Source organism: Triticum urartu, chromosome 2A, assembly GCF_056163025.1.
Source record: "Triticum urartu cultivar PI428250 chromosome 2A, HENAU_Tu73, whole genome shotgun sequence".
NCBI classification, from domain to species: domain Eukaryota; kingdom Viridiplantae; phylum Streptophyta; class Magnoliopsida; order Poales; family Poaceae; genus Triticum; species Triticum urartu.
In genome coordinates, this window is record NC_141874.1 from 721,262,118 (window position 1) to 721,288,724 (window position 26,607).

Below are 26,607 nucleotides of genomic sequence, written 5' to 3' on the forward strand. Positions count from 1 at the left end.
TGATCGAACACGGCCTAGTTAACTCGGATCATGTTATACTTAGATGACTGGAGAGATGTCTATCTGAGTGGGAGTTCATTAAATAGATGAACTTAATTATTATGAACTTAGTCTAAAATATTTACAATATGTCTTGTAGATCAAATGGCCAACGTTGTCCTCAACTTCAACGCGTTCCTAGAGAAAACCAAGCTGAAAGACGATGGCAGCAACTATACGGACTGGGTCCGGAACCTGAGGATCATCCTCATAGCTGCCAAGAAAGATTATGTCCTACAAGCACCGCTAGGTGAAGCACCTGTTCTCCCTGCAGAACAAGACGTTATGAACGCTTGGCAGACACGTACCGATGATTACTCCCTCGTTCAGTGCGGCATGCTTTACAGCTTAGAGCCAGGGCTCCAAAAGCATTTTGAGAGACACGGAGCATATGAGATGTTCGAAGAGTTGAAAATGGTTTTTCAAGCTCATGCCCGGGTCGAGAGATATGAAGTCTCCGACAAGTTCTTCAGCTGTAAGATGGAGGAAAACAGTTCTGTCAGTGAGCACATACTCACTATGTCTGGGTTACATAACCGCTTGACTCAGCTGGGAGTTAATCTCCCGGATGACGCGGTCATTGACAGAATCCTTCAGTTGCTTCCACCGAGCTACAAGAGCTTTGTGATGAACTTCAATATGCAGGGGATGGAAAAGACCATTCCTGAAGTATTTGCAATGCTGAAATCAGCAGAGGTAGAAGTCAAAAAGGAACATCAAGTGTTGATGGTGAATAAAACCACTAAGTTCAAGAAAGGCAAGGGTAAGAAGAACTTCAAGAAGGACGGCAAGGGAGTTGCCGCGCCCGGCAAGAAAGCTGCTGGGAAGAAGCCAAAGAATGGACCCAAGCCCGAGACTGAGTGCTTTTATTGCAAGGGAAGTGGTCACTGGAAGTGGAACTGCCCCAAATACTTAGCGGACAAGAAGGCCGGCAACAAGAAAGGTATATGTGATATACATGTAATTGATGTGTACCTTACCAGTACTCGTAGTAGCTCCTGGGTATTTGATACCGGTGCAGTTGCTCACATTTGTAACTCAAAGCAGGAGCTGCGGAATAAGCGGAGACTGGCGAAGGACGAGGTGACGATGCGCGTCGGGAATGGTTCCAAGGTCGATGTGATCGCCGTCGGCACGCTACCTCTACATTTACCTACGGGATTAGTTTTGAACCTCAATAATTGTTATTTAGTGCCAAGTTTGAGCATGAACATTGTATCAGGATCTCGTCTAATACGAGATGGCTACTCATTTAAATCCGAGAATAATGGTTGTTCTATTTATATGAGAGATATGTTTTATGCTCATGCTCCGATGGTGAATGGTTTATTCTTAATGAATCTCGAGCGTAATGCTACACATATTCATAGTGTGAGTACCAAAAGATGTAAGGTTAATAATGATAGTCCCACATACTTGCGGCACTGCCGCCTGTTGGGGAACGTTGCAGAAAACAAAAATTTTCCTACGGTTTCACCAAGATCCATCTATGAGTTCATCTAGCAACGAGTAATCGGATGCATCTACATACCTTTGTAGATTGCGAGCGGAAGCGTTCAAAGAACGGGGATGAGGTAGTCGTACACGACGTGATCCAAATCACCGGAGATCCTAGCGCCGAACGGACGGCACCTCCGCGTTCAACACACGTACGGTCAGCGTAACGTCTCCTCCTTCTTGATCCAGCAAGGGGGAAGGAGAGGTTGAGGGAGATTGCTCCAGCAGCAGCACGACGGCGTGGTGGTGATGGAGCTGCAGTACTCCGGCAGGGCTTCGCTAAGCACTATCGAGGAGGAGGAGGTGTTGGAGAGGGAGAGGGAGGCACCAAAGGCATGGGGTTAGAAGTCCTCCATCTCCCCACTATATATAGGAGGGCCAAGGGGGGGGGGGCGCCGGCCCTAGGAGATCCAATCTCCTAGGGGGGTGCGGCCAAGGGGAGGAATCCCTCCTCCCCAAGGCACCTAGGAGGTGCCTTCCCCTCCTAGGACTCTTCCTTTAGGGTTTCCCCCACCCTAGGCGCATGGGCCCTAGGGGAAAGTGGCGCCCCAGCCCACTTTGGGCTGGATCCCTTCCCACTTCAGCCCATGGGGCCCTCCGGGATAGGTGGCCCCACCCGGTGGACCCCCGGGACCCTTCTGGTGGTCCCGGTACAATACCGGTGACCCCGAAACTTGTCCCGATGGCCGAAATAGCACTTCCTATATATAATTCTTTATCTCCGGACCATTCTGGAACTCCTCGTGACGTCCGGGATCTCATCCGGGACTCCGAACAACATTCGGGTTACTGCATATACATATCCCTACAACCCTAGCGTCACCGAACCTTAAGTGTGTAGACCCTACGGGTTCGGGAGACATGTAGACATGACCGAGATCGCTCTCTGGTCAATAACCAACAGCGGGATCTGGATACCCATGTTGGCTCCCACATGCTCCTCGATGATCTCATCGGATGAACCACGATGTCGAGGATTCAAGCAACCCCGTATACAGTTCCCTTTGTCAATCGGTATGTTACTTGCCCGAGATCTGATCGTCGGTATCCCAATACCTCGTTCAATCTCGTTACCGGCAAGTCACTTTACTCGTACCATAATGCATGATCCCGTGACCAGACACTTGGTCACTTTGAGCTCATTATGATGATGCATTACCGAGTGGGCCCTGTGATACCTCTCCGTCATACGGAGTGACAAATCCTAGTCTTGATCCATGTCAACCCAACAGACACTTTCGGAGATACCCGTAGTATACCTTTATAGTCACCCAGTTACGTTGTGACGTTTGGTATACCCAAAGCACTCCTACGGTATCCGGGAGTTACACGATCTCATGGTCTAAGGAAAAGATACTTGACATTGGAAAACTCTAGCAAACGAACTATACGATCTTGTGCTATGTTTAGGATTGGGTCTTGTCCATCACATCATTCTCCTAATGATGTGATCTCGTTATCAATGACATCCAATGTCCATAGTCAGGAAACCATGACTATCTGTTGATCAACGAGCTAGTCAACTAGAGGCTTACTAGGGACATGTTGGTGTCTATTATTCACACATGTATTACGATTTCCGGATAACACAATTATAGCATGAATAAAGACAATTATCATGAACAAGGAAATATAATAATAATGCTTTTATTATTGCCTCTAGGGCATATTTCCAACACCGCCTTGGTCACATAGGTGTCAAACGCATGAAGAAGCTCCATGCAGATGGACTTTTAGAGTCTCTTGATTACGAATCATTTAACACATGCGAACCATGCCTCATGGGTAAAATGACCAAGACTCCGTTCTCAGCAACAATGGAGCGAGCAACCAACTTATTGGAAATCATACATACTGATGTGTGCGGTCCAATGAGTGTTGAGGCTCGCGGTGGTTATCGTTATGTTCTCACCCTCACTGATGACTTGAGTAGATATGGGTATGTCTACTTAATGAAACACAAGTCTGAGACCTTTGAAAGGTTCAAGGAATTTCAGAGTGAGGTTGAGAATCAACGTGACGGGAAAATCAAGTTCCTGCGATCAGATCGTGGAGGAGAATACTTGAGTCACGAATTTGGCACACACTTAAGAAAATGTGGAATAGTTTCACAACTGACGCCGCCTAGAACACCTCAGCGTAATGGTGTGTCTGAACGTCGTAATCGCACTCTATTAGATATGGTGCGATCTATGATGTCTCTTACCGATTTACCGCTATCATTTTGGGGCTATGCTTTAGAGACTGCCGCATTCACTTTAAATAGGGCTCCGTCGAAATTCGTTGAGATGGCACCGTATGAATTATGGTTTGGGAAGAAACCTAAGCTGTCGTTTCTAAAAGTTTGGGGATGCGATGCTTATGTCAAGAAACTTCAACCTGAAAAGCTCGAACCCAAGTCGGAAAAATGCGTCTTCATAGGATACCCTGAAGAAACTATTGGGTATACCTTCTACCTCAGATCCGAAGGCAAGATCTTTGTTGCCAAGAATGGATCCTTTCTAGAGAAGGAGTTTCTCTCGAAAGAAGTAAGTGGGAGGAAAGTAGAACTTGATGAAGTATTACCTCTTGAACCGGAAAATGGCGCAACTCAAGAAAATGTTTCTGAGGTGCCTGCACCGACTAGAGAGGAAGTCAATGATGATGATCATGAAACTTCAGATCAAGTTGCTACTGAACTTCGTAGGTCCACAAGGACACGTTCCGCACCAGAGTGGTACGGCAACCCTGTCTTGGAAATCATGTTGTTAGACAACGGTGAACCTTCAAACTATGAAGAAGCGATGGCGGGCCCAGATTCCAACAAATGGCTTGAAGCCATGCAATCCGAGATAGGATCCATGTATGAAAATAAAGTATGGACTTTGACAGACTTGCCCAATGATCGGCGAGCGATAGAAAACAAATGGATCTTTAAGAAGAAGACAGACGCGGATGGTAATGTTACCATCTATAAAGCTCGACTTGTCGCTAAGGGTTATCGGCAAGTTCAAGGGGTTGACTACGATGAGACTTTCTCTCCCATAGCGAAGCTGAAGTCCGTCCGAATTATGTTAGCAATTGCCGCATACTATGATTATGAGATATGGCAAATGGACGTCAAAACGGCATTCCTTAATGGTTTCCTTAAGGAAGAATTGTATATGATGCAGCCGGAAGGTTTTGTCGACCCTAAGAATGCTAACAAGGTATGCAAGCTCCAGCGATCCATTTATGGGCTGGTGCAAGCATCTCGGAGTTGGAATATTCGCTTTGATGAGATGATCAAAGCGTTTGGGTTTATGCAGACTTATGGAGAAGCCTGCGTTTATAAGAAAGTGAGTGGGAGCTCTGTAGCATTTCTCATATTATATGTAGATGACATACTTTTGATGGGAAATGATATAGAACTTTTGGACAGCATTAAGGCCTACTTGAATAAGAGTTTTTCAATGAAGGACCTTGGAGAAGCTGCTTATATATTAGGCATCAAGATCTATAGAGATAGATCAAGACGCCTCATAGGTCTTTCACAAAGCACATACCTTGATAAGATATTGAAGAAGTTCAATATGGATCAGTCTAAGAAGGGGTTCTTACCTGTGTTGCAAGGTGTGAAATTGAGCTCAGCTCAATGTCCGACCACGGCAGAAGATATAGAAGAGATGAGTGTCATCCCCTATGCCTCAGCCATAGGGTCTATTATGTATGCCATGTTGTGTACCAGACCTGATGTAAACCTTGCCGTAAGTTTGGTAGGTAGGTACCAAAGTAATCCCGGCAAGGAACACTGGACAGCGGTCAAGAATATCCTGAAGTACCTGAAAAGGACTAAGGACATGTTTCTCGTTTATGGAGGTGACGAAGAGCTCGTCGTAAAGGGTTACGTCGATGCTAGCTTCGACACAGATCTGGATGACTCTAAGTCACAAACCGGATATGTGTATATGTTGAATGGTGGAGCAGTAAGCTGGTGCAGCTGCAAGCAGAGCGTCGTGGCGGGATCTACATGTGAAGCGGAGTACATGGCTGCCTCGGAGGCAGCACATGAAGCAATCTGGGTGAAGGAGTTCATCACCGACCTAGGAGTCATACCCAATGCGTCGGGGCCGATCAAGCTCTTCTGTGACAACACTGGAGCTATTGCACTTGCCAAGGAGCCCATGTTTCACAAGAAGACCAGGCACATCAAGCGTCGCTTCAACTCCATCCGTGAAAATGTTCAAGATGGAGACATAGAAATTTGTAAAGTACATACGGATCTGAATGTCGCAGATCCGTTGACTAAACCTCTCCCTAGGGCAAAACATGATCAACACCAGAACTCTATGGGTGTTCGATTCATCACAATGTAACTAGATTATTGACTCTAGTGCAAGTGGGAGACTGTTGGAAATATGCCCTAGAGGCAATAATAAAAGGATTATTATTATATTTCCTTGTTCATGGTAATTATCTTTTATTCATGCTATAATTGTCTTATCCGGAAATCTTAATACATGTGTGAATACATAGACACCAACATGTCCCTAGTAAGCCTCTAGTTGACTAGCTCATTGATCAATAGATAGTCATGGTTTCCTGACTATAGACATTGGATGTCATTGATAACGAGATCACATCATTAGGAGAATGATGTGATGGACAAGACCCAATCCTAAACATAGCACAAGATCGTATAGTTCGTTTGCTAGAGTTTTTCCAATGTCAAGTATCTTTTCCTTAGACCATGAGATCATGTAACTCCCGGATACCATAGGAGTGCTTTGGATGTACCAAACGTCACAACATAACTGGGTGACTATAAAGGTATACTACGGGTATCTCCGAAAGTGTCTGTTGGGTTGACACGGATCAAGACTGGGATTTGTCACTCCGTATGACGGAGAGGTATCTCTGGGCCCACTCGGTAATGCATCATCATAATGAGCTCAAAGTGACCAAGTGTCTGGTCACGGGATCATGCATTACGGTACGAGTAAAGTGACTTGCCGGTAACGAGATTGAACGAGGTATTGGGATACCGACGATCGAATCTCGGGCAAGTAACGTACCGATTGACAAAGGGAATTGTATACGGGGTTGCTTGAGTCCTCGACATCGTGGTTCATCCGATGCGATCATCGAGGAGCATGTGGGAGCCAACATGGGTATCCATATCCCGCTGTTGGTTATTGACCGGAGAGCCGTCTCGGTCATGTCTACATGTCTCCCGAACCCGTAGGGTCTACAGACTTAAGGTTCGATGACGCTAGGGTTGTAGAGATATGAATATGCAGTAACCCGAAAGTTGTTCGGAGTCCCGGATGAGATCCCGGACGTCATGAGGAGTTCCGGAATGGTCCGGAGGTGAAGAATTATATATAGGAAGTGCAGTTTCGGCCATCGGGAGAGTTTCGGGGGTCACCGGTATTGTACCGGGACCACCAGAAGGGTTCCGGGGGTCCACCGGGTGGGGCCACCCATCCCGGAGGGCCCCATGGGCTGAAGTGGGGAGGGGAACCAGCCCATAGTGGGCTGGTGCGCCCCCTTTGGCCCACCCCATGCGCCTAGGGTTGGGAACCCTAGGGTGGGGGGCGCCCCACCTGGCTTGGGGGGCACTCCACCCCTTGGCCACCGCCCCCCCTAGGAGATCCCATCTCCTAGGGCCGCCGCCCCCCCTAGGGGAGCCTATATAAAGGGGGGAGGGAGGGGCAGCCGCACCCTTGACTCTTGGCGCCTCCCTCTCCCCTGCTACACCTCTCCCTCTCGCAGAAGAACGACGAAGCCCTGCTGCGGTGACTGCTGCATCCACCACCACGCCGTCGTGCTGCTGGATCTTCATCAACCTCTCCGTCCCCCTTGCTGGATCAAGAAGGAGGAGACGTCACGCTGACCGTACATGTGTTGAACGCGGAGGTGCCGTCCGTTCGGCGCTAGGATCTCCGGTGATTTGGATCACGTCGAGTACGACTCCCTCATCCCCGTTCTCTTGAACGCTTCCGCTCGCGATCTACAAAGGTATGTAGATGCATCCGATCACTCGTTGCTAGATGAACTCATAGATGGATCTTGGTGAAAACGTAGGAATTTTTTTTGTTTTCTGCAACGTTCCCCAACACAATCAAGGGAGAGACCCATCAAAGGTTGCCAGCGTACAAAAAAAGCAATGATACACATACAGGTTTTTACAGGATTGATTTGATGTGGCAGTTTTTGATTGGGTGTAAGGGGAGTACGCGGGCCCACCCCCATGAAAATCAGGGGGCTGTTTATTAAGTTTGGAAGGAGTGTGTAACATCCTGTAAAGTCATGTACGTGTAGAATGGCTGTCTTGCTCCCTCGATTTAGCTGAGCCCATCGACCTCCTTTCCCCCATGTACAGTCCAACGTGACGGTCGAGATCCCATCTCACTCCCCTCCGGTAGGACCGCCGACTTGGCTCCCCTCTGCAATTCCCCGGGGTTCGCTCGGGGTATGTTCCTCCTCTCGGTGTGGTTCCTGAGTCCGTGGCTTGAAGGTCCTCCTGAGCTGCCGGTCCGTACTCATGGGCCTCCTCGCGTGCTTCAGACAGGACGGCGGCCGCCGCTATGATGGAGCAAGAGGTGCGGCCTCGGTCGGGGCGGGTGCGGCAGCGACGCTCAAGGAAGAACCTGCGGTTGCCTTCTTTGGAGGACCTTTCACATATGTTGGCGATGACAAGGCTGCAAGCCATCACCTGGACGTGCTCAAGTCCGTCACAAATCCACCTCCAACTTCCTCGGTGAGGTCGGCTTCGGCCCCATCAACATGGTATCCATCGACGGCGGCCTCTGCCCCGGCCTCGCCAGCAGCAGATCGCGTCGGCTTCGACAACAACGACATCCAGTGGCACCACCAGTTGCAGGTACGTCGCCGTTATTCGGTGCCATTGAGAGTCCAGTCATCAACCACAGATTGTTGGTTGATTCATTGATCTGTGATGACTGGTTGATTTTTGGTTTGGTCGAACAGGCGGAGGTGATGTATCTGTGAATACCCAGCCACCTGCACCTGCCGTAATGGTAGCCATTCTCCAGCCGAGCTCCTGCATATTAGTAAGAAGTCATGTTCCTGTGTACCCTGCATGGAGTAAATTGCAAAAAACCACCACAATTGGGGACCCTAAATCAAAAAACCACCATCATTTGTTTTTTTGCAAAAACCCACCACTATTGTGCTGACAGTTTGTGAAAAACGCTGATAGGTCAATTAGAGCAATTTGATTGAAAACCTGATGAGTAGGTCTCACTGTCAGGTGCCACGTGGCGCTGATGAAGACGGCGCTTGTCACACCGTTTGGATCACCCGTTAGGTTGACTTGGGACCCACCCCACTACAGTTAGCGTTGCCGCCGCCGATGGGGTCGATACGGCAGCGCCGCCCTCGTGCGCGCCGGCCGGCCCCGCCGCCACGTCTGGGCAGCTCGCACCGCCGCCGCTGCTCCTTGCGCCCGCGGCCCGCCACCCTCTTTTCCTCTTCCTCTCCTCTTTCTGTGCGCGTCCGCAAGCCACATAGCTGTGGCCATGGCTCGGTCGGAGGTCAAAGCCGGTGGATCTTATGCCGCACGATCTCCAGCTCCGGTTAGCCCCGGACCACGTTCTTTGCTTCCTCGCGTCTCCAGGAGGTTCCTCGGGTGCCGCACCGAGCTGGGCAAGAGCCGGAGCTTGGAGACGACGAGCACCGAGCCGTGGAGCGAAGCCGTCGAGGTGAGCCACATCAACGCCGGAACCCGTCGTCGTTCGCGCGCGAATACATACGCACGTACAGGTGCACAACAAGCTGCTTGATTGATTCATACGGAGGCTAGCCAGCTATGTACTGGCGGATGGATTGAAGACCTGAGTCACTGACCACCTCCGGGAGCACCCGTGCACCAGCGAGTTCGGATGGCGCTGCGTGCGCATGGCGAACAGCGAGCCCCGCGCTCAGACGCGTCCAGCGGCTCGGAGCAGCACGATGGCCAGGGCGTGAGCCGAGGTCTCGTGCCTGCACGGCGGCTCGGACGCACCGACACAGAGGCGGCGCGGTGGTGGCCACCACGCGGCGGTGACAGCGCACGGCGGCGGCGACAGCTCGGCCGAAGTATGCGGCCAGCACGGCGATGCCCGTTATCTGGGAGGTTGAGGAGCATGGGGTGGTCGTGGATATTGTCAAGGACCTTGAAGACCCAGTGGCGCACTACCCAGGCGGCGCGGCCGCGTCTTGCCACGCTGCCTGCTAGGTGTTCGATCAAATGCAAGGAGATAGAGGAGGGCCTCTTGGGAGCTCGACCATGGCGGAAAGGAGGCGTCCGGCCTACTGCTAATCCATTTGAGCATATAGGCGGCGCACGTGCACAGCTTGCACGAGGTGGAGCAGCATAAGAACTCCGCGTCCAGTGCTGGCGCTGGTTGGCTTCCGACGAGCCGAGCGTCGTCCAGAGCGATGTCCATGGCGGGCAGGAGCTGCAGCGGCGGGCGGTGCGCCATGTCCGACGGCGGCGCAGGGCGAGGGCGGTGGGCTCGGGGGACCCAGCTGCACCGGGGGGCGCGCGTGCGTGCAGACCCAGCTACCGTGGCTGGCGCTGCCGCACGAGTCAAAGCCCCTATCGACTTAACAGTATAGGCTAACGGTGTGACATTTGACCGCCACATCAGCACTTACAAATGGGTCCCATCTGTCAGATTCTGTGTTAAAAGCTGCTTATTGATCGGTTAGTGTTTTTTACAAAAGGATTACTGAATACCTGGTGGTTTTTACAAAAAAAAAAGGAATGGTGGTGGTTTTTTGATTTAGAGTCCACAATTGTGGTGGTTTTTTGCAATTTACTCTCCATATCACCATGGAGCTGCAAAGTTGCAGAACCTGGAGAAGTTGAAATGGGGTTATCTAGATGAAGTTCTTAAATTGAACCCTACGAAAACATTACTGGACTACTTGCTGGCGACCAGGGATTTCGCACAAGAAGCAAGGTACTGTTATTCTGAGGATATTGATATGACTGATGAGGATTTTATGCGTATGCTCTTACTGGACGGATGCTTCATTCTAGTTGCTCTTGGTGGAATTGAAAAAATTATAGCACAGAAAAAGGAAGCAGAGAGTAAGAGATGTGCTCTAGAGGAAATAGTTGTTGAAGATGCTAATATGCTAGGGGGACAGACATCTCTTGATTCAAACAATGATAGGCAAAACACAGGGAGCGAAGCTGCTTTTGATGGTAACCAGACTGATAGAAAAGGGGCAAATGAAGATGGTCAAAACCATGCAGCATTTGCGATGTGGTTCATGATAGATTCCTCCATCATGACCTGTTCTTGCTGGAAAATCAAATTCCATTTTTCATTGTGAAGAAACTCTATGAGCTAGCTTCTGGTAGTGTCCCATTGGCTCCATCCATCACTGATGCTTTGAACAAAGTTGTGGAAGAAGCATTCTCTTTTTATCCAAAGGCAATCCGAGGGCCCAACAGGCCAGGAGATTTTCAACATTTGCTTCACTTGTGTCATATGTATCTTAGGCCTAATCCAAAGGTGGATAATAGCCATCATTATCAGGTTGGACCTCAGTACATTTATAGGTTTTTTAGTTTCGGATGGAGATATTTTAGACTCGGTCATCATCCTGAGGTCAACGAGCAAATTCAGTTAGCTCAACAGAAGGAGGATTCCCTACAATCAGGTCAAGAACTGAATCGATGGAGGCGGGTAGCACAATATCTAGAGGCAGGAGTCAAGTTTAAGAAACGCGAATACGATAATATGGATCCTCATTCTCTCTTAGACATTAAGTTTAGCAATGGTTCCATTGAAATTCCATCCCTTGTTGTTGATGAATATTCAGGCAGTCTTTTCAGGAATATCATTGCATTTGAGCAAACATGTCCTCAGTTTGGAGATGACTTCACAGCTTACATTGTCTTCCTGTCACAGATTATTTGTATGCCAGAAGATGTAACACTACTTGTTGAAAGAGAAATAATTGTGCACCAACTTGATTGCGACGAACATGTCTCTGATCTATTTACCATGCTTAGTAAAGATGTTGTGTTTGATTTCAATGGTATGCATTACTTAAAATCACTTTGTCAGGCTATGGAAGAATTCTACCAGAGTCGCCTGAACCGATGGATTGCGTGGCTCTTGATGAATCATTTCAGTAATCCGTGGTTGGCCTTAGCTGCAGTAGCGACGGGTGTTGTGCTTGTCTGCACCATCGTGCAAACCATCTTCACTATCGAAGCATACAGGAAACCCCCTGGTCATGAGTAACCACTGCAAATGAATCAGGTTTGGGTCATCAGTAGGACATGTAACTTGTATGGTACTTTACATGCATTTTTTGGTCTTCATCATAAACTGTTGGTATTCAATGTATCTCTATCTGGCAAACAATTCAGTTGGCCTTGTACTCTTACAAAATATTTATTAGAATATCCTCTATCAATTTGGAGACCTTATGTTGCTGCCATCTGTATCATTAAATTGGGCGGTGACCATGCCGAACTACTAGTAGAAATTGCTGTGAACATAGGAATCTAGAAGATATTTGTTCCACCTAGTTAACATAGAGTTCTCAAGAATGCAAGCATCCAAGCGCCAAACATATGGAAAAAAATATCAAGAAAAGATGGTAGTGGGTGGATGGATGGGTATAAAAGCTGGTGTGATAGAGAAAGAGTTCATCTGTTCTCCTTATCTCTGAAGGTTGTGTTGAGATGAATTCCAAGCATGCTATCACCATTGCCATTCTCCTGGCTATGTCCGTCACATTACTCCCTTTTGTTGCTGCACGACGGCTCCCAGAACTGAACCATGGCCTACCAGAGAGAAAGGTGCTGGCAATCAGCACGCCGGTGAAAGGTATGTTCCTTCTTCGTTGTGATCTCGCAACTTAATTTCTGCTACTTGTTTTGGGGATTATTTAGTACGCATTTACTACTGAGGCTTACAGTCCGGAGCTTTAAGCATTTCTTGTGTTTCTAGGAGCAAAAGAACGGATGTATGCCAGAGACGAGAAAATCATTATCGGCCTACCCAATACCATGATCCTTCCACGCTCTCCCTCTCCGTCGTGCAAGGCCAAGGCGTGTTAGGATGATACTATCGCGACCCACATGGAGGAATATATGCTCTGGACGAGAATGTGTCTGCTTCGTATTGAATAATTGAGCTTGTCACTCGTGTGTGTTAAAATAAAGAGCTTGCAACTCATGTATCTACTAGCTGAATATCCATGTGTTGCTACGGAAATAAACGTTCACGTCTTACAGTCTGAATTTCGTCTTAACTATTTCTGTTACCCCATTCCAAATTTCCAATCGATACTGCTTAAACAACTTATTATATTTTGTTGGCCTCACTACCAATTATATTTCTCGAATTTAACTTTCTGTAAAAATCGAACCCAAATCGATAAATTCCTTGAGATAAAAGCATGCGCTAGCTTTTTTTTCCCAGTCTTTACATACATTCATGAAGAAACGGGACGCTTATGTGACCAGGGCACAGTAGACAACATGTGAATCCTGTCTTGCGCGAAAATTATTTATACGAGTGAAATGATACATCAAAAGCAATGCTCTCATTCCGTGCCCTACTGAGCGAAAGGTCGTGGGCGCTCTGAAAAGAGCTCTATAAGTCTGTCAGAGCATATAGTCCTGTCTCCCTGTGAACAGGAGAGGATACCATGGATAGACACAATAGTAAGCTAAATTGTCTGGACACATAGCCAAGTTCTTCAAAGAATAAAAATGAACGGGTGCCTCGCCTCCATTGCCGTCCTTACCGCTTGGCACCTCTGGAAACACCGGAACAGGTGCCTATTCGACGGCGACCAGCCTGCTGTGGGACGCGTAGTGCACATGATCCAGGAGGAGGCGCGGCTATGGGCGCGCGCCGGTGCCAAGGGCATGGCCCTCATCCTGCCAAAGACGTAGGCTCTGTCTGATCGGGCAGCACACCCCGTCGTCTGTGTGCCAAGGCTATCGATGCTGGCCGTCCTTGCGCACGAGCTAACTAGCCCACCATTCATCTTGTAAGACCCACATGTATCGCTACTCTACCTATCAATGCAATGATACGCAAAGCTTTTGCGTATTCGCGAAAAAAAAGAATAAAGATGATCTAAATTACATTATGCAGGTTTGACAAAGGGCAACACAGTATATATGGTCTGGACGATGGTGCAGACAAGCACCACTACAGCAGCGAACGCTGCCAACGCCAACCACGGGTTTACAAAGTGGTTATGCCATAACCAAGCTATCCATCTATTCAAGCGATTCTGGTAGTGGGCTTCCAACTTGTGGCACAAAGGTTTTAAGTAATATTTTAAATCAAACCTAATTGTCAATTGCTTGGTGAGTCTAGTGAATAGAGCTGACACCTCTTCGTCACTATCCAACATATGCACAATTATGCCTTTCTCAACCAGCAGCGTGGCATCAGCAGGCGTATCCATGATCTGGGACATGAAAGTGACATAGGCACTGATGTCGTTGCCGAACCTGTAGTCCATTTGCTCCAGTGCTAGCAGGTTCTTGAAAACCGATTCACTGGACTCGTCAACTGGCAAACACGGAATTTCCATAACTCCATTGATGAACCTTATGTCCAGCAGAGAATGCCTACTTTGTCCGTCATACTCCCTACGCATGAACTGAACCCCCGCTTCATGGTATTCTTCTGCTCGACGCCAACGCTTAAAAAGCTTACCTGTTTCCAAGCGCTCCATCTGCTCTAGGTTTTTGTCAGGGTCAACTGATTTACCTGACATATTCCATCGACGTAGAAAATAACCTGTCTTCCCCTGATACTGAAGCTCCTCATCAAATTTCTGACTAGGTCTCAAGTACGTGTGATATAAGTGGAGCAGATGATGGAAATGTTTGGGTCTATCGTTCTCTTGTATAGCTATTGGATAATGACGCAAGAGGACCTCTACAAGTTCAGCAGCTTTTCTTCAAAGCGATCCAACTTCTGTACATTCACCTGATACTAACTCGTAGACCCTCTCCATAACGAAAAAGGGTATCTGGTTCTCCAGCAAGGAGAGCATGTCATGCCATGCAGGGCCACTCAACCAATCCCCGGGACCGTAACTGTTCTGAACGCTTGTCCGTTGGTTTGCATCCTCCTCTCTGGTATTTGTTCCTGTTTCCTGAATAATTTCCACATAAATCTGTTCCAGCTCTTCTCCCGTCACGTTTCCATCAACTTCTGTTTGGGTGGGTCCTTGGTTCAAAGTTCTGGAATTTGATATCCTGGTGCCGACATTTTCATCAATATTCACAAGTATGAAGCACCCATCCAACAAAAGCATCTGCGCAAACTTTTTCCTTTCCATTATTATCTGCTCCGAGTAGCATTTCCTTGCTTGCTTCTCTACTTCGGCGATTGCTTTAATGTAATCATGCAGAGTTCTATTACAGTTCAGTTTTAGTACCCTGTCTAAATGTTCCCATTTTTTCTTCTCCATGTATTGAAAGTGTTGGCCTCCATGGTGATACGGGCCAAACGATATAATAATTGGTTCGTAGGCCACACGGTCAACCTCACGAATGTGTTCTGGGACTCTATGGATTGGGCACATGTTAGTGCCATAACAACCCGGATCATATTGTGACCAGAAAGATTTGATATCCCTCGTCATGGAACTGGCCATCTTATCTATGTCTATACATTTGAATCTTGACCTTTCACGGGCAGCCATTTGTTGCTTGGTTATTCAGGATGCCGATCAACCTTGAGAGATGTCAGCAGATGGCTCGCAATATTTTCAGCAGCAGCAAATTTACCTATGTAAGAGAGAAACTCAAATTGCTGAGCAGTGAAAATGTGATTTACAATAATAAATATCAATTTCGCAGCTACAATTGCTTGGTCAAAATACATCGGCAGGGGAAGCTCGCAAGACACGCCTCGACATTATTCACAAAATTGGACATAAGGTAGCATAATGACATATGAAAGTAACCCTAGATCGTCACGTACCTTTACTTTGCATTGGAAGATGTGTCTTGGACCAAAATTACCAGAGTGAACCAGAGATCCACACTCACAAAATTGACGAGGAGCGGAACTCATGGACAGAGAGAGATCGGCGGATCTACTGGCAAGAGGGGAAAATAGGGAACGGCCCGAAGAAACTTCTTTGCATCTAGATCTGACTGTTTCTTTTCTCGAAACCAGCCAAATTGTTTGCTAAATGGATCAGAATATCCAAGCGGCTACCTTTCTCCTCTTCGCCAATGCTATCTGCCCCCGCGTCCGTTCAGATCCGACATCTATGGTAACACACATGGTGCGTCTTGGCTCTCGCTCACGGCGGCGCCGGGGACAACGGACCGAAGCCCTGAAGCCCGGACCTAGGGGCTCAAGCTATACCTGGCCATCCCTCGGGCCTGGCCAACCAAAGCCCGACACAAAAAACCCAGGCCCGGCCCGGCTGTTGGGCCTAAAAATTGGGCCCAAGCCCAGCCCATCATGCTAAAAGCCCATCGGGCCTCAGGCCACGTGCCGGGCCTCTTCATTAAACGGCAAAAATGACAGGCCCGGGCCCAGCCTGGCCATCGGGCTCAAAATTTAGGCCCGAGCCCATCCCGTGGATAAGGTCGGGTCGAGCTGGGTCGGGCCGACCGGGCCGGGCTGTCCATGGCCAGGACTGCACAGGTGTTGGCTGCATGTGAGGCGTTTTGCATTTGGGTTTCGATCCGGGTTGCGTGGGTTTGTTTTACTATTTCAGCAGAATTAAAAAATTACACTTATCCTAACTTTTGGCCGTTTGTTTTTTTAGGGATTTGGCTGTCTGTTTTTCATTTCACTTCAGATTGTGTTTTTTTCGTCGTCTGATCGTGTACGAATCTCACTGCCACAGTGCACCTCATTTTTCAGTGGAGAGGAGGCGAGAGAGAGGATTCATTTTCAAGGTACATCCCCATCTAGGAGCCAAAGACCAGGTCTCCTCAGCATCCGAGTGTGGCTGTGCGGGGCGATGAGGGAGAACAAAATTTTACATTCTCATGATTTCCTTTAAAAATGTCATGAACATACTTTTAATTGTCCGTACACTTTTTAAATATCATGAACATTTTTTGGAAATGGTATGAACCATTTTTAAAATTGCGGGAACATTTTTTCACATTACATGAAAATTTATTTATATTTTTAAAAGTGAAGTAAATTATTTTTAAATTTTTATTTATAATTTTGAAATTTAGAAAAGGAAAGAGGGAAAAAGAAAGAAACTAACACACGTAATACTACTGAGCCGGCCCATTAGATACTAGGCATATGTCTATCTCGTACTCCCTCCGTTCCTAAATACTTATCTCTCTAGGCATTTCAATAAGTGACTACATACGGAGCAAAATGAGTGAATCTATACTTTAAAATATGTCTACATACATCCGTATATAGTAGTTATTTGAAATGTCTAGAAAAACAAATATTTAGGAACGGAGGGAGTAATAGGCAAGATACAAACACATCCAGAATAACATTCACGAATTATCAACCGTGTGGCACAACCTAAGACAAAAAGAATATCAACCTATTTCTTAAGCGTTTCTAAAAAAATCTATTTCTAAGCCCATGTATAAATGTACAGAAATGCTAATGGGCAAACGTTCGCTGGCAAGGCACTTCCAGCAAGCGCCCTTACAACCATTGGATCCAAATCACTTGGATGGCATTTAGAAACGATCACTGGCAATTATTTCTTATACATGGGAATTTTTCATTCCGTACATGGCATTTCCCTCAAAATGCATGGCAAATTTAGTTATGTTGGCATGGCGAGAGGGACGTTCGCTGGCAATTCGCCCCCAACAACGTTCGCTAGATAAACATGTCCTAAATATAAGGTTCTTGGTTCTTACATTACGGGTCTAGTAAATTTGTATGGCCTTGGATCAGTGAGATCTTCCTCGGTGAAAAAACATCGTCCCCCGCTACCGTTTGGAGGGATGATGCATTCATCGGTTTCAGATCTCACCCGCAACCATTGGATATGACTTTGTCATCATGTTCAAGGTGCATTCATCGGTTACGGATCCCACATAGCCTGGGTGCCTCAAGCGGCTTAAAAAATTTCAAGGAGGATTCTTGGTGGAGTTCTCATGGCAGCGCAGATGGTTTTTTGCTACAATGACGTTCTCGGTGTGGGTGATTCACGTCTACGACAACTCGCTGATGTTAGAGGTTGTTATTATTCTGTATTGCAAAGTCTGTTTTGCAAAACTGCATTTGTATTGTTCTTATCTGAATGAAGCAGTTTGTGTTTAAATAAAATAAAATGGTATGTCCTGTGGTCAACACGTTGATGGCCTATGCGACAAAAGTTTTATTACCTAAGCTAGCACCTCGCACATGCTAATTCATGTCGATGGCCGAACTCATGTCGGCTGGGCAGTTTAGTTTGGCACCCTTTAACATATAGTGTGGACTGATTCCTCCTTTGTTGAATAGTCTACTTAATTTCCAGCATCGCATGATGCTGAGAAGGCCTAGTGGACTCTACAAGATATATTTGCCTTGTTATGCGATGGCCGAACGTGAGCCTGTCACATTGGCGTCTGTTATATAGCAAGCACCATCCCAGTTTCATTTCACCCAAACAAGCTCTTTCAGTAGTGGAGTGACCGAGCCCAAAATATGGCCTCCAAGGTGTTCGCAGTGCTGGCTATCGTTCTGGCCCTCACCCATAGAGGCGGAGACAGAGGGGTGCGAGCAGGGGTCAGACCCCCCCTCCCCCCCCCCCCCTCCCCCCATGACGCTTCATTAGTAGGTACTAGTATTACCAGTAGTTTCTACGTATAGGTGTCATGTGTACAGGCCGCTTCTGATCTTTTTGTTGTTGGACATGAAAACTTTCTAGCCCAAGTGCCCAACTGCCCAAGGCCCAACGTGGAACCATCAACCGAGCCTCGATTGCTAGATGTACGTATATATCAGAAAAAAGAGATTACCTGCTATCGATCTACCCTTATCCTCTCGATAATTTCGTTCGTGCGATCAAGTCTTCTGGTTCTGTACCTTCCTACGCCGCCGCCCGCCCGCCGCCGCCCATCGCTGGTTCACCGTCGGCTCTTGCAGTCTTACTGCTTTTGCCGCCGTCGCCCAGGGCAGTGGTCCAACACTTTAGTGCATGCGATTCAATCATAAGACAGAAACTACTTGTGTACTTCATCGGCATCATACATACATCAACAGATCAACTTCAACTCGGAATCAAGGTACGTCACTGAATCACTATTAATCTTGGTGAATTAGCGCAATTTCTACACAGATAATAGTTTAATTTACTGCTTTGATAAGGTAGCATAATAGTTTTCTAATGCCACTCCTTGTTTAATGTTCCAATGACTGAAGGATGAAGAGGAAGAGTACAGCAAGAATAGATTTGTTTTTCAAGCCTATTGCTTCTAGCTCTAATGCAACTGAAAATGCAAATCCACCAGAGGAGCAACCTGTTGTAGATGATACTTCCAGCCCTAATCTAGTTGATATGCAAACTGATGATCACAATATTGTGGCACCACTAGAAACTTTAGAAGAAGGTAGAACTAGAAGCACAAAATATGTGAGGGATCCTGGTACACGCCAACAGATTTGAGAACTCCATCCCGATAAGCAGGATGAAGCACGTCGATTCTATGTTTCTAAGGGCGCTTTTCATCCATACATGAAAGAGTATCCATATAATGGAACAACAAAAAACCGCCGCCGATTCCAGTATAGTTATTTCACTGATTGGCCTTGGCTAGAGTATTCACTTGTCACACATCGTGCATACTGCCTCTATTGTTTCCTCTTTACGAAAAAGCCAACTGGAAAGTGTGGTTCAAGTGCATTCACAGTGGATGGATTTATAAACTGGAGAAAGGTGAATGACGGCAAAGATTGTGCTTTTATAACCCACATGGGCAAAGATTCCAACTCAGCTCATAGCTATTCAGCCCGTTGTTATGAAAATCTGAAAAATAGATTGAACCACATTGACAAGGTGATGGTACAAGTATGTACAAAAAAGGTTGCAGCTGCAAGGTTAAGACTTAAAGTCACAATTGATTCCATTAGGTAAGACTAAGTTTATTTGTTTCAACAATTAACCTAGTATATTTTGTATTTATGTAAGACTAACATGTCCCTTGTCTGTAATTTCATTAGGTGGTTAACATTCCAAGCTTGTCCATTTAGAGGCCATGATGAATCTCCAGGATCCCTAAACCAGGGTAATTTTCTTGAGTTGGTAAAGCTTTTGGCTGCTTATAACAAGGATGTCAGAGATGTTGTCTTGGAAAATGCTCCACAAAATGCCAAGTACACCTCACACCCCGTTCAGCAAGAAATCCTTGGTTTACTTTCCAGGAAAGTGCAGAAAAGTATTAGAGAAGAAATTGGCAATAGCAAATTTTGTATAATGGTGGACGAGTCTAGAGATGAATCTAAAAAGGAGCAGATGGCACTGGTCATTCGGTTTTAATAAAGAAGGGTACATAGATGAGCGCTTCCTTGACATCATACATGTTAGTGACACTGCTGCATTGACTCTCAAGGAGGCAATTGTACTGTCTTAGAAGATAATAACCTGAATGTACAAGATATTAGAGGTCAAGGATACGACGGCGCAAGTAACATGCGAGGGGAATGGAATGGATTGAAAGCTCTAATATTAAATGAGTGCCCATATGCTTATTATGTGCACTGCATGGCTCATCAGCTCCAATTGGCTCTTGTTGCAGCATCACGAGAGGTACACGAGGTGCATAATTTTTTTCAGCATGCAAATTTTATGATAAATGTTGTTAGTGCGTCATCTAAACGGAATGATGAGTTATTAGCTAATCAAGCTGCTGAAGTTGCACGTGGCGTTGAATTGGGTGAGCTTGATACGGGAAAAGGGGCAAATCAAATAGGCTCTTTACAGAGGCCGGGAGACACGAGGTGGAGTTCTCACTTCAAGTCAATTAATAGCTTGAGGAAGATGTTTGCTGCTACGATTGCAGTTCTACGAAGTGTAGCAAATGATCGTTCAGTCACAAGATATTCTCGTGGAGATGCAGTGGGCGCCCTAAAGATAATTATCTCTTTTGATTTTGTATTCATTATGCACCTCATGGAGAAAATTATGAAGATCACAGATGTTTTATGTCAAATGCTCCAAAGGAAGTCTCTGGATATTCTAAACGCATTAGATTGTGTTGCAAACACAAAGTTTCTACTTGCTGAACTAAGAGAAGATGGCTGGGAACCACTTCTAAAAGAGGTTAAATCTTTTTGTCTGAAGCATGATATTGACACCCCCGATTTTAGTTCCAAGTATGTCTCTTTTCCTATATCTAGATTGGAATATTAATCATCACAAGTATTTTAATCTAATATATGTTGCCATTTGTAGGTACGTTGATATGACTAAATCTCGAAACAAGCATGACAACACCACAACACTTCACCACTATAAAGCAGATGTATTCAATGTTGCCATAGATCAACAGTTGGTCGAGCTAAATGACCGGTTCAGCATCCAAAGCACTGAGCTATTGAGGCTTTGTGTATCCTTGAATCCACTGCATGACACATTTGATGTGACAAAGATATGCACTCTAGCAGAAAAGTTTTATCCTGCTGATTTTTCTAACCAAGACTTGGCTCGGTTAGAGTCTCAACTTATGCATTTCAAAATGGATGTTCGCTCACATCCAGACCTAAAATGCTTGCATTCACTTGCTGATTTGACTGTTGGTTTGTTTAAAACTGGTAAAGTTCAGGACTATTCATGGTTGATAGACTATTGCGGTTGGTTATTACTCTTCCAGTTTCAACGACAACCACTGAGCGAGCCTTTTCTGCTATGAAACTAGTGAAGACGCGTCTTCGAGGCAAAATGGGTGATGACTTTCTTCAACATTACACGATTGTCTATATTGGAAAGGATATAGCTGCAAAAGTCACATCTGATGAGATTATCCACATTTTCGACGATGGTACTCGTAGAGCTGAATTTCAGTTGATAGATATGTAACTTCTTTTTTTTGCTAAACATACGTTGTCATGCACTCATATCAATTCTACTATTGAGACTATATTCTTGTGTGGTGTATAATTTGGAATGATTATTATCTGTCTCGCCCCCCTCATGTTCAAATCCTGGCTCCGCCCCTGCTCACCCATGGGCATCTCCCTGCTGTGATGGGCGAGACGACGCCATCAGATCGTCCAAAAGTCTTACCACGTCAAGATGCTGCTCCGGGTAAGACCTTCAAACTTGAACACAGTCGTTCTTGCTATGTATTTTCAATCTCATTCTACAGTTCAGAGAGGGGAAAGAAACTTGTTCTTCATTTGCATATATTATTTCCGTAGGCACCATAATTTGCAAACTTTTTATGGCAACACTGTACGTAAAATTGTCTGAGTTTTTCATAGCAAGCGATCCATTTGTTTCTTTTTGCCCCACGCGTTGCTTTCATTTACTTGAAACAAAGGGACATTCAGCCTCTTCTTGTATACGTAGTATGAATACTTGGTTAGATTCTGACGATTGCTCCAATTTTTGTTCATGATAAATTGCAGCTGCAGCCCCTGGATTCACTGAGGAGAAGGGATGGTTCTTTCAGCGTCCGCTAGCAAGGCCGACCCCTCTTCCTCCTTCCTTAAAGCTGTGAAGTGACTTGATATCTTCCTAGAGTTTGTATCTGCTCATTATAATGAAGCAGAGTACGCAAAGCGAATAAGTAGACCACTACTGGCTACAAATGGTTGAGTTCCCCGCTATGGTACCATTATATGATGTTTGCCTGGACACACGGATGTGCTTGGGCAAAACAGTGTGCTAAATATATCAGATAATATCAGCCTCTCGGTTCTGAACAGCAAACTTGCCGAAAATTTCTTTGTGCATATTTACCGTATTTATGTACTCGTTTCCCCCTCTAGGACTAGGAAAAGAAAGAGCAACCCCACACACCATTTTATCCGTTGACAAACAAGGGCTAACTGATACACCACCTAACCTTGGTACACACTACACAGTACACACACTGACGCCTTTTACTGTCCAACAAGGTGTAACAAACTAGAGAGAAAGATCGGCCAGAACAAATGATCCTGAAACCGCCATGTACAAGGAGTCTCCTCTGTTCTTCCTGTGTGCCTCATCAACCTTGCAATGGGGCAGAACACCTTCGTGATCTCCTTGTGCAACAGTGCAAGCCTGCAAAAATTTTCTTCAGTTCCGTTTTCTTCAGTTCTGTCAGGTTCAGAGTTGCTCCAGCATTGCTCTGCTTTCTCCCTTTCTTCAGTTCCGTTTTCTTCAGTTCTGTCAGGTTCAGAGTTGCTGTGCTTTATCCCTGCCTGCTTCAGCTCGATTGGCCAAAGCATGGTCCCGTCTCTTCTCTTCTCCCAACGGCTGTAACAGTCAGTTATCTGCTGCAAAGTCAATTTGCGGGTGGAGATCTCAGATCAGATTTAAATCAAGAGCAAGGCCAAAACTTGACGGCATGCAACAAGCGCTTCGAGGGTCAGTAATATCGCTGAAAACCATGACCGATCAGTTGACCCAGTCCTGGCCGAACAGCCGGCTGTTGGGCCGGCGGTTCCTCCTAGGCCTCGGCTCAACGAGAGGCACATCCCCGCGGCCCCTCGACCTTGAGGTAGTTCCCACTGTCGTGGTCGGGGTCCCTGCGACGGTGGACGAGGTAGTCGTGGTCGTGGTCGGCGTCCCTGCAACGGTGGACGGGGTAGTCGTGGTCGTGGTGCTCACCCTAGTAGCCGTGACCGTGCCTGTCGTGGGCGGTGCACAGACAACCTGCACGCCTAGGCATAGTACGGCTGTTATCTTGGAGATCTTGAACTTCAGCTTGAGGTTGTGCCTCAGCGAGGGAACCGATGCAACCAAGATCAGGATCCACATCCATGTTCCCGAACACAGCGCGTGTATCACCTTGCACAGTCCATGGCATAGCGCGGACAGCAGTTGTTCCCGGGGAGTCGAGGAGGCGCCGGAGACGGAACCAGTCGATGCCGGCGCGGGCGTGGTAGGTGGTACCTTGGAGGCTCACAGTGCACCGGCGTTGGAGAGCTCTGGACAGCGGGGTGAAGGACCTCCGCCAGAGGGGCACCCCGATTGAGGCGATCATTATTGCCACGAGCAACTTCACTGGAGCGGCGAGGATGGACACCATAGGGACGGCGAGGATCAGAGTGAGCGCGCCCCCGAGGATCGGAGACGAGATCTCCACTCCGAAGGGTTCCTCCTTCGTCCCACCCCCTATGCTGAACTCCAACTCGTCCTCGGAGCCATCCTCCTCTTCCGCCTCTCCGAGGCTCGGTGCCAGTGTCTGCACCAGGCCTCCCGCCGTTCCGAAGATGGACGGTGTAACTTGGAACGCGATGCAGAGTAAAACTGCCAAGAGCAGAACGAGGACATTGATCCTGTAGCGCCCGGCGGCGAAGACGCCAGCGAGGCCGGTCACGACAAGGATCACAGACAACCGCAGCGCGTGCCATCGCAGTCCTCTCGCTGACGGGGGCTTCCTGTTCACCAGCATCACGATGATGGATAGGGACGCGAGAAAGACGGTGGCTTTGCAGTACGAGAACACCAGGCACCCGTAGTAGTTGAATGGGTCATCGGGTGGGAAGCCCGCACCGGCATGGTACGCGCGAATTCCTGCGAGAATTGCAAGGAGCAGCAGAAGCTTGCGCCTCTTCTCCAGCTTCAGTGACATGCCTACCGCCCCCTCTGCGTGTCCATTGGTTGACGGACCAGCAAACAACATCTTCAGCCTACGGGGCACACAGAGCTCCATCTTCTCTCTGAACGCCTGCCGCCATCTTGCGCCTGGCAGGAACACCGCTAACAGCAAGAAGACACAGAGGGACACCCAAACGACAACCTAGATGGACAGGTCGAAGCTCACGGCGATATAGGCTCCGATCACGATCAGGCTAAACTGGTCCAGGATCATGGCTACCAACAAGACGCGGTAGTACTTGATTCCTAGTGCGCCGAATACATCCATCAGGAGAATGATCAGGACGACAGCCAGCGACATGAGAAAGAAGGAGGCGTTGCAGCACAAGAACACCGGGATTCTCACGTGGAGAAGAAAGGCGTGGGAGCGGTAATGGGCACCGGTCGCTTCGCCTTGCCAAAAGCCGCCCGGTGGGGCGAGTTGATCTTGATAAGTGGCACTCATCGCAAGAGTCCCGAACAAGAGCAGATGTGTTGGAGATTTCTTGAGAGCCCGATTAGTATCTCCATTGCATTGGCCGGACAAGAGGCTGCCCGGCAGGCTCAGCGCCGTCATGTAGGTAATGCTGGATGTGAGAGTGCTCACGACCAGCGCGTGTTTGCGCCGCCAGTCGACGCGCGTCGCCATGGTTCGGCCCTTGAGTTGTCTGGTGGCGGTGGGTGGGGGTGGGCCGATGGGGGGTTGTGTTGGGTACCGCCTGTGTTTTATGAGCAGTCGTAACGCCAAATTTCCCCGAAGCTACCTCGTGCTCTTTTTGTTTTATCATGTTTGGGTAGCAGACCACGTCTTCCACGTGGTGAAGCTACATCGTGCTCGTGGCGAGTCTCTGCGACGCTCGGCTCGGTGTAGTCGAGTTAATTGCAAGGAGATATCACACTTGCGCACGTCGTGATGACTCAGTACCGTTGCTCGTGCATGTCGCAGTTCAGTACCACTATTTGGCCTAACCGTTACAAAATGGGCTGACAGACGTATAAGTGTGTATTGACCATGTATCTGACAGACCGGGCCCACCCGTCAGGCGACACGGTGGCAAATCGGCGTGTGCCCGATGCGCTGACTAGGACGAGGCTGGTGCGGTCGAACCGAGCCGGATCCCACCCGACGAACCCTATCCTTTTTCTCCCCTCTCCATCTCCTCTCTCCCCGTGGATCTCAGGCGATGGCTGCGGCGACCCCCGGCGGCGGCGGTGTCGTGGGCGGCTATGGCGACCTTCCCGGCCTGGGGAGCGATGACCACGTGGGGCTGGACTGCTCCAGGTCGTCCAACTCCACCGACGACGAGGAAGAGGAGGAGGAGGCGCCCCTGTCCATGGAGCAACGGTTGCGGCTCGCTGAGATGTGGTTGGCCAACCCAACCACAAGCCATCACTGGACCAGTGGAGCGGATAGAGTGTTGTAAGTCCCTCGTTTTTAATTTTGTCTGTTCATATCATAGGGCTAGGGTTAGTGTTCTTAAAGCACTGAATTTTTTTCAATTTTGCCGTGACTTGTAGGTTAGATGATGCTATATGGGATGTTAGGATTCACTTTGATGCAGGGCATAATTTGGATAGGAAGATTTGTAGCTCAGATGTCACATTTCTGAACTTGTATGCACTATTGACAGTAGTAGGATATAATTTTGATGATGAACTATATCACATGAGAAATACAGCTGCAGCAGGAGTTGAGAGAGAGCATGGACTAGATCTGATTGACACTAACATCAAACTGCAAGAACTAAAGAAGCAATATGAGGATTCATTAGTTCTGAATTTGTTAGCTAGGGCAACAGCACCTGTCAGTTCAGAGTCAGGATTAGTTAGTGATGGTAACATCCATCAGAGACCAAATGAATTAGCTGCTGTTTTATATGAACCACCTGTTATTTATGATCTCAGTGAGCCTGTTGTGCTTGCTGTTGATGATCATGGTGTAGTTTTTCAGAGTCAGTGCAGCAGCAGTAGTACAGTTCATCCTACACAACCTACTGGTATATGCACACAAGAGAGTAGAAATGTCAGGGGGAAGCTGAAAGCTGTGTTGGAGGAAGAGGAATTATTTGAGGAGGGATATAGGAGTTACTCTGACTCTGAGGATGCAACTGACACTGATAACTACATTTTAGCTGAACACACAGAGATAATAGAGGGGAAGAGACTGGCAGAGGAAGAAGATGGAGATGAAGATGAAGATTCTGATGAAGAATCAGAAGAGGAACCACCGCTGCATTATGAGGGTGACACTGATGTTGAGGATCTATTTGAGGAGGAGGAGCAGGAGGAGGAGGAGGTGAATATTGCAACTGAAAGGAGTGCTCCAACTGAAAGAGAAAAACCAGCCATACCAGAACCTGCAAAGAAGAGGTAGGA

At 47.4% G+C, this 26,607-nt stretch overlaps 1 protein-coding gene, 1 long non-coding RNA gene and 2 pseudogenes across 4 annotated transcripts; 3 read left to right on the forward strand and 1 right to left on the reverse strand.

Moving 5' to 3' along the window:
• The first annotated feature begins 9,038 nt into the window (after positions 1 to 9,038).
• LOC147987151 (UPF0481 protein At3g47200-like) lies at positions 9,039 to 11,765 on the forward strand. The gene is made up of 3 exons (XM_087542297.1): positions 9,039 to 9,221; positions 10,291 to 10,682; positions 10,766 to 11,765. Exons 1-3 carry the CDS (start codon positions 9,039 to 9,041, stop codon positions 11,763 to 11,765), a joined length of 1,575 nt encoding a protein of 524 aa, XP_087398423.1.
• A 348-nt stretch (positions 11,766 to 12,113) lies between these two features.
• LOC147987152 (uncharacterized) lies at positions 12,114 to 12,772 on the forward strand. Its single transcript, XR_015617578.1, has 2 exons — positions 12,114 to 12,356; positions 12,480 to 12,772. It is a non-coding gene; the product is annotated as an uncharacterized LOC147987152 (long non-coding RNA).
• Positions 12,773 to 13,609: 837 nt separating this feature from the next.
• On the reverse strand, positions 13,610 to 15,846 carry LOC125534317 (UPF0481 protein At3g47200-like; annotated as a pseudogene). The gene is made up of 2 exons (XR_015617577.1): positions 15,489 to 15,846; positions 13,610 to 15,292 (listed from the first exon to the last, which is right to left on the reverse strand). The product of XR_015617577.1 is annotated as a UPF0481 protein At3g47200-like (transcript).
• A 2,424-nt stretch (positions 15,847 to 18,270) lies between these two features.
• On the forward strand, positions 18,271 to 22,347 carry LOC147987153 (uncharacterized; annotated as a pseudogene). Its single transcript, XR_015617579.1, has 4 exons — positions 18,271 to 19,574; positions 19,665 to 20,816; positions 20,896 to 21,747; positions 22,071 to 22,347. The product of XR_015617579.1 is annotated as an uncharacterized LOC147987153 (transcript).
• Positions 22,348 to 26,607: the final 4,260 nt, after the last annotated feature.

Bases quoted from the DNA above. Each gene is read 5' to 3' on its own strand.
- LOC147987151 (XM_087542297.1), top strand. From the start codon at position 9,039: ATGGCTCGGTCGGAGGTCAAAGCCGGTGGATCTTATGCCGCACGATCT. The intron at 9,222-10,290 runs GTGAGCCACATC...TTTTTGATTTAG, and splicing joins CGTGGAGCGAAGCCGTCGAG to AGTCCACAATTGTGGTGGTT. The intron at 10,683-10,765 runs GCAAAACACAGG...AAAACCATGCAG, and splicing joins CTTGATTCAAACAATGATAG to CATTTGCGATGTGGTTCATG.